We start from the raw sequence: 8504 nt of genomic DNA on the forward strand, positions 1-8504 counted from the left end.
TGCCTTGTGGTCATATTAAAGAATAGATTAGGCACATGAAGGTCTTGTCCTTTGTTGGATGCACCCTTATTTAAGACTTCCGTTAAAAATAGTTTTAGACACTAAATTAACCTTGCCATTGATCAACACACAGTGTTGCCTAGTTCTGAACAAACTTCTTAAAATGTATCATTTGTAGTCTTATATACTACGAATATACTATAATGGAATGCTTTTTGTGAAAAAATATATGAACTCAAGGATTTCTGAATACTGACTTAAGTTGTGTTTTCCCTTTAGACTATGTAATGAAAGAGGAGTCAGTCTGAAATCTTTTGGACAGGCAGACCCTGACTGATCCACCTGAGAGTCCGATTGTTCCAGTAGTTGGGAGAGATCTCCAATCCTTTGATCTCTGAAATGGATTGTGTAAGGCAGGTGTCTGCGTCAGTTGTGTATCTTCTGAGATGCCACTTAGAAGCCCCCCATTAAAAGAAAATGTCATTTTCCCGGATGTCGGGACCCTTTGTTGTAATATGTCAGGTCTGCTACAATTACTTCCAGTGAATTCCCTGTGTAGTGGGGCACTCAACATCACACAAAAGAGACCTTTCAGATACTGGGAGGGCGAGTCAGAGACAAAGACAGATAGAGGGTGAGGACAGAGGGAATGTCTGAGTGGGTATGATATTTCTTCAGATGATGGGTCCTCTCTCATTTGACAGGATCTGGTATAGGTGGACAGCTTCAGAAGATAAGGGGGTCTGCAAGACGGTGTGGTCAAAACCACTTTCTCTTCGCCTATCACTGTGATTTGTTCTTTAAATCACATTTATTTAAATCCAGTTCTTCTCCAGTGTGTCTCTGTGGTTGTCTTACCTGTTTTTTAGTGTCTAATCACTGCATAATTATGGCCAGCTTAGAGGCTGAGAGAGCAACCGCTGCTTTGACACAATATGAAAAACGCCACACTTCCATTTACAGAGACCTGCAGTTAAGTGCTTGTTACCTTGAATAAATGTGGCTTGGCTTGCCATGGGTGACTCCTCACATATTTTGAAGACTTGTCCTGACTCCCTTTGATGAGAGAAGCGAAATAACAAGCCCCAATCCAATTAACCTCTCAGATGATAGTCTTGTACAGTAGTTTTAGAATGGCAGCAATAAGCTGATGACTTCCACACTGGTGTTTCACAAATGTGTACAGCATATTTAAATTAAATTGACATTGTCAGTTCTCTGTGCTGAAAATTACAATCCCACCCTTTTAATCATTAGTAGCTTTTACATAAACATGTCAGTGCTGCCTGTTTATCATTTTATTTAAATAATCAAAAACTAAATCATTTTCTGGTGAGTTATCTAGGGTGTGGAAACAAACAAATAATTTCTCAACAAGAATCCAGAGGAAAGACTCAGATATTTTTTTTAAGGAGAATTTACCATCAGGAAAAGGACAAAACACTGCTTAAAATATACTTCCGCTATGTGACTTCTGTACCTGAGGGAGATGGGTAATGCCGCGCGCTGACTTGTTTGACTTGACAATCCATTTTCCACACCACACGCTCGCCATCAGGCAGAGCGAGATAAGAACACAGCTCTCAAAAAAGGTCTCGAGAGTGGGCAGGTAGCAGCGCGCCAGGTTATGTACCGGTTTCAAGAAACAAACGCCCCACAAATCCGTTCAGTACACTGTCATTACAAATAAAGATTCGAGTGATCGGTAGAAATGATTCTAGATTATTTCCACTGTTGGCTACCGTATTGACAATTTATTTTGGCACCTTAATAATGTATTTTCTGTGGTTGTGTCAAAAGTCAGTTTACCACACTGAACCGGTCTATTTACTGACTGTATACAGAGGTATTCGAATAAAATCTCGATGTATTAGTTTTTCCATATTTGTAATCGCTTTACCAATTTGTTTTAACCTCGATGGTACTATTCACCTTTGCACTCTCTAAGCCACAATGAAACTCGGTTACACCTATACTGAAATCCATAGTGATCAGTAGCTTGAGAGGAGTTAATTAACATAAAATTAGCCTGTCACCATTGGTGGATACATTTAAATGGTTCAGTGTATAGCATATAGTCAACGTCATTGCACCGAATAAAATGTGGTCTATATGCACATCGCTCGTTAATACAAAGCTATCTACAGATAAAATAGGTCACAAGAATGACGACGCTGAAGTTAGCTCCTCATTAGAATATCCTGTGCCGCATGGTTGGTCCTTCCCATTCATGCATTTCCGAGGAATTCCGGTAGAAACGGGATGAATAAATAATTAATTATCCCACCAATCCCAGGCATCGAGTAGGCTATCCTACAAAAAAAGTGAAGCCCTTGTTTAAGCGAATGTCAACAAACCATAAGTTGTCCTGCTTACGTATACAGTTGCGGGGTGTAGGTGGTAATAAAGGACGACGTTAAAAGTTCCTGTCAACGAAGAGTGGTTTCTAAACCGTGGGTTTAACCAGAGTTTGCTCTTGATCGCAGTGATAACTCTGTATAGCGGACGAAGTTCTTTAGATGTAAAGCTTTTTTCTGTTAAGAACACAACGTTAACTTAGGGGGAAAGTGAGCGTCTTAACACCGCGTTTCTCCCGCGCAGTGTAACCCAATCCGTCATGCGGCTATGAGCGCGGTCGCCCGCGTCCGTCCACACGATGCTATAAAGCACTGCCTGGTTTGACATCTTTCCAGCGAAGTGCGTCTCGTGGCACCAACTAGAGACTGAGATAACCTGACTCTTTTGATTATAGGTCACCGCTTTTCTTCTGTCGTAGACAGTTTGTTCAGCCTTTTGCTCTTTCTCCTCTTCCTAGCTGCCCGTCAGCACTTTTGCAGTAATTCTTGCCTCAGTTAGCCGAGGACAGTGCGTGACTCGATCTGATACACCGGGAAGCCGAAAGGGAAGTGTACTTAAGGGGAAAGCGTGTCAGCTATATGCCAGGTCCAAGGAGCGGCTATGTGGTAATTCTAACCACACCATTAACAGCAGTACCATCCTCAATTTTAAAACAATCCCCACAGGAGAAGTGGGGTTCGTCGCATCAAGGCGTGCTCTTTTTTTCGCGCAGCATCCCTTTTGTATGATCTCTTTCGTTCACTATCTGGCAGCGCAAGGGCAGGTCGCTGGAGCAGGAGGTCAGCCCCGACGTTTTCTCGGACTCTACTCACTGCAGGGGTTGAGTCAGAGCGGGCGGCCAGGTGGATATATTTCTCGGTTCATTCGCCGGGAGGGAACGACTCCTTCCCAAGACAGTTCAACACATCTCCGGAGCAGAATTCGCTAAACATAAAACGCACCGGCTTTGGGGTTCTTACAGTACCGGTGGTGTTACACTTATTTTTGACCATGATAACAAATGAAAAGCTGTTGTAAGAGTTATGCTCTTTGAGCTTAATTTCTCTTTCATGCACCAAGGGAACGTGAGGTGTAGCATTCTGTAACAGTAAAGTCAAGTCATCGTGGAAGGATGAAGATGTTTGGGGATATCAGCTCAATCGTTTCGCATGCCTGTTGTGTATTTTTATTCCTACTGTGGATAACACTCGGGACGGCGGTTGTCGATGTGGTCGGGTCCCATCAAGGGATACCCCTATCCGTGTAAGTGCTAAATGTATAGTATACTATCATATTTGGGCCAGTTTATAGCTTCCGGTGCCTAAATAGAACTTGAATATCGGTTACAACACTTTTTACATCATCAACGAGGTCTTTATACTGTAAGTTAATGTCGGTTTATAAAGAGAACAAAACTTTTTCTGTTGTGTAGCTACAAGGCAGAGATTGTAGCAGCCACATGGGTTTATCCATCTGCTACAGATTTGTATCAATTTAATTTTCTTATTTGGAAGCAGGGGCTTATTCGTGTTAACAATACAAAACACAATTTGCTGGAGTTTGTGCCTACTTGCACAGTAAATGCCCAAATCAAGGGACGACCACTGGATTCAACATTGCTTAATGCTGTCATAGTTTATTTTTAAATATATAGGTAATTGGAATGCTTAGTGCTGATTTGAATGTATAATGAACTTGTGTCTAAACTGTATTTATGTAAATGTGTTTTATAGAAATATAATCCCTTGTGTTTTCAAATATTGCATACAATATGACTAGTTTTGGTAATCTTTTGTTTCCTATATTTCTGTTGCCAAAGGATATTTGAAAGTAAACTTGGGGAGAAACACAGAGGATTATACACTGTGTATCCTTCATGATTGGAAAGTCATAGTGGATATTATACAGACTTTCTCTCTCTCTCTCCAACTCTCACCCTCTCTGTGTCTCTCTGCCTTACTATTCTCCAGTGTAAAGCTATGGGCCTCTGCGTTTGGAGGAGAGATTAAGTCCATCTCAGCAAAGTACTCAGGCTCTCAGCTTCTACAGAAGGTAGGTCCCCTCTCCACCAGAGCCCCCAATCCATGCCTTGCAGAGGCTAGCGGTTTAGGGGCTAAGCCCCTGCACACCTTGCCAAGGTGGTGGCAAGATGGGTTTCTGTTTTCCTGTCTATAGGCTCACGTGAAACATTGGCTGTACACTGGCAGGTTTGACTGACTAGTCGTTTAGAAATGGTAGAAGACCAAGCCTTGTCATTTTGAAAGTGGACTGTCGCTGGTTTTTGAAACCTGTGCCTCAGAGAAGCGTGTCTGTTTCAGTGGGGAGTCACTGCTGGAGTTAGCCATTTTGGCTCCAGGCTTGACAAAGAGTGACGGCTACATTTTTAAAAACATCTTTACAGTGCATGGGGAACTCCCGCAGAGCTGTTGACAGAGGCTTAGGGGGCTGTGATATTTTAAAGTTGTCATTGTTCAGTGAAAAGGTGAAATTGTTGTGTTATACACACACACACACACACACACACACACACACACACACACACACTCACTCACACACACACGGTAAACATGTTCACAAATGTGAAAACATTTAAATGTAAATGTGGCCTGATGATACTTGATCATCTTGATGAATTCTGGTAAACTGAAAGTGTAGTTGAAGAGGAGACAGAACAAATGAGGGAGATGTATAGATTTCCTATAGTGTTATCCTGGCCCCCATATGATCTGTCATATCCAGGAAGGATGCGTATATTCTCTCTCCTCCTAACCCTAACCCTTCCACATTGGGTGATAATGTGTCTCCACCCAATATCATTTCCCTGGCCTTCCCAAAAGTGTGTAACAAAATGTGTGCCAACTTGTCTAATTCAAATTAAGGGCAGGGGTTAATATTGCAGAATAATACAGTGGACCAGTCAACAAAAAAAAAATTGAATTTTTTTATCCGGGCTGCACAATACATGTGGATCAGCACAAAGGTACACTTACTTGCACAAATATACACATCTTAACATTGCCACCACATGCGTAAAATCAAGCAAATACCTTCTTATGTGAACAAATCCCTTTTTTGCTCACTCTTAAATGCATATTCATGCCGGCACGCTCCTGTGCGCGGGCTTGCACACTCAGACACAAACACACAGCCCGTACTACACAGGGACGCATCATGCAAAGGCATTCACCCTGCCGTCATATTCTCTCCCAACTCTCAACACCCACACACACACACAGTGTCCACCGCCACTCTCTCTCTGGCTGTTCAAATGTGCTCGTTCTTTTTTTTTTCTCTACCAGAGGGAATGGGGAGTACAAAAGTGAACGCAGTGATCTCCCTTCATCTGTGCCCTGTTAGGCTGCCTGTCACGGCAGCACAGAAACAAGGTCAATGCGAATCTCACTTACAGTGCTTAGCGAGCAGGTGACTAAGTGAAAACAGAGACAGCGCGCTGGTGGAACCCACGCCAATAATGCAGCGGAGGATGTTTCACGTGTTTCTTGGTTGTACACAATGGCTGTCACAAGGAGTTTGGGAGAGGAGATTTCTAGTCATGGAGGACTATGAGAGTGCATTCTGATGCTTTGAGGGTTAATCATGTGGCAAGATATTTTGTAGTGGCAGGAAACATAGGGGGGGATGGTGAATGTGTTTGTGTGTGTGTGTGAGTGAGTGAGTGAGTGTGTGTGAATGGTGAGGGGAAGGGTAACAGGATGAGGGTCCCTCAGGGAAAGATGATACTTTCAATAGTTAAAAAAGGAGAGAGAGAGAGAGAGAGAGAGAGGAATAGACTTAAATGGCATAGAGAGAGGGGAAGAGACTTAAATGGCATGTGGACATTTTTAATCGTCTTCAGCAACTACAAAATGCCACAAAACACACCACCACAGTAAACACTGCTGACAACCTGTCTGGTGTAGGTTTTTAGGCGATGGTTTGCTCCATCTGTAAATCAGAGCGTATGGATCTGTCAGTTGGATTCCCATAACTTGGCATTAGTAGAAATACATTGTAAATGGGACAGTATTCCCATTTCTCATTTGAGATTTATTGGATTTAGTGCTCTCACACAAAACAAGCGTTTTCACATGAGTTGGATTTCTTGGCAAGTGAATCAGCGTGGATGCTGACCATGTTAAAGGCCAGCTGGGATTCTGAGATGAGGTGCGCTGGGACTGATTTAGTGTACGCTTTAGCATTCTGTGACGTAGCAGCATGAAGGTAGCCTTTGCCAGAGGTCCCTCTCACCAGACGCCTTTCCTTCCACACTCGTTTCCCAGAGCATCGTGTAGGACATCGGTTCCCAAACTGGGGTACGCGTACCCCCAGGGGTACGCAAAGTGGTTCAGGGGGTACGCGGGGAGAAAATTTCCGCGATAACGGAAAACCTACGGAATTACCCTTTGAAACAGAATTGCAACTTTCAGACGGAAACATCATTTTGTGCATCAAAATCGCCCAAATTCCCCTGTATTTTGCCCTGCAAGGCTGTATTTCTTTATAATAAACACAACAACGATCGCAATGATGAACAAGCATTCATTAAAAAACAAAGAACATGTCACGTCTGTGCTGAACTCCGCTCTGGCCACGCCCCCCTGTCCAACGGCCTGTAAAATTAATTCGCTCATCTTCCCAATCGCCTGCAAATAATGTTTTAGTCTTCTGTTCTGTTGATGTCTGGCAAACAACAACCTTAGAAGGTTTGGGTCACTTGTGGCACATATCATTCACTCATTTTAAGCCATCAATCTAATGAGGCAAAACGAAAACGGAAAAAAACGGAATTCACCTAAAAGGTGAAAAGGAAAACTTTTTTTTTTCAAGGGGGGGGGGGGGGGTACGTAGCTGGAGATTGAAGGTCTGAAGGGGTACGGGACTGTAAAAAGTTTGGGAACCACTGGTGTAGGAGAAGTCTATGCCCTGTCTGCTCTGCCTGTCTCCCCCTCATGAAGCCAGAGCCTAAAGATTCTCCCTTTCAAGTGAAACAGAGTTCCCCTTCGCCCTGTTGATTCACCATCTCCTCGTTCTTCCCTTCACACTATCCTCATCCGTTTATTCATTGCATGTTCTGCTCCCGTTCTTTTTCTTTGGGGTTGTCTTGTTTTCAGGTAGACACACAGAGGTGTAGACTGCCGGCTTGTCGTGCTCCTCTTAAACAGAAAGGCGGTTTTTAGGCCCCCTCTGCCATGCTGAACAGGGGTGTTAGGCTGGGGTAAGCTGTGGAGAGAAAGAGATTTCTCCGGCGGCGTTAAAAGCGCGTCTTATATCACCGTTATAAGCATTTTTTAAATTCTTGACCAGGCACACATCAAAAGGGCTTAGGAGTAAGTTATATGAACACAGTGACGCCACAGAAAAGGCTGTGTGTGTGTGTGTGTGTGTGTGTGTGTGTGTGTGTGTGTGTGTATGTGTGTGTGTGTGTGTGTGTGTGTGTGTGTGTGTGTGTTAAGGACTCAAGTAGGTGAAGTAGGGAGACTAACATTCTCTTCCTTCTCCCATTTCCCAGGCATTTTCCTGCACTGGGAACGGAGCATGAAATGCGTTTCAAACGGTTATTTATATACTGGCTTGATATTTAAGAAATTAATTATGAAATGGAAATCTAGTTCACTGTCTTCACTAAATATAGTCAACTGTAATTATTTCCTTGTATTTATAACCTACATTAGTCTGTCATTATGCATACAATCCATGTTAATATTGGATTTGAGTGTTTGAGTCTGAATCTGCTCAATTCAGATTGAACACAGACAGAAAATATTTATGACATCAAATCGACATTTTATGAATGCTATCTATCGCGTTATTTATATGAAAATCTGTTGTTGTGTTGGTATACTTTATATGCCACCATTTATTCATTGTAACTCCCTTCAGAAATGAATTAACGTCACAAAAACTGAAAGAGTGTGATGAAAGTGCAGGTTGTTTATAATCTTTAGTGTGTGAAAATGTCTTTTAAATCTTTCTTATAGCATTCTCTCTATTTGATGTTCTTAATCACCGCGATAAAGTGTCTGAGGGCAAAATAAGGCTAATTGTAATGTTGTTGTATATTTTAGGGTTTATTTTTACACACTTAAGAAATCAAATAGACGACAAATGTTTGTGTGTGTTCAAAAAAGAAAGCAAACACACACACAAACACACACACACACACACAC

The 8504-nt window shown here is 42.4% G+C and overlaps 1 protein-coding gene across 3 annotated transcripts in view; it reads left to right on the forward strand.

Annotated features, from left to right (window-relative positions):
- Positions 1-2298: 2298 nt before the first annotated feature.
- The window catches only part of cacna2d3a (calcium channel, voltage-dependent, alpha 2/delta subunit 3a), a 172896-nt gene continuing 166690 nt past the window's right edge, over positions 2299-8504 (forward strand). For all 3 annotated transcript variants that reach the window (XM_031566323.2, XM_031566324.2, XM_031566325.1), the window contains exons 1-2: positions 2299-3600; positions 4308-4389. In XM_031566323.2, the coding sequence (XP_031422183.1) occupies positions 3470-3600; positions 4308-4389 (213 nt within the window). In that variant the 5' untranslated portion in view covers positions 2299-3469. The remainder of the gene's footprint in view (positions 3601-4307; positions 4390-8504) is intronic.

This window comes from Clupea harengus, chromosome 4 (assembly GCF_900700415.2).
Source record: "Clupea harengus chromosome 4, Ch_v2.0.2, whole genome shotgun sequence".
NCBI classification, from domain to species: domain Eukaryota; kingdom Metazoa; phylum Chordata; class Actinopteri; order Clupeiformes; family Clupeidae; genus Clupea; species Clupea harengus.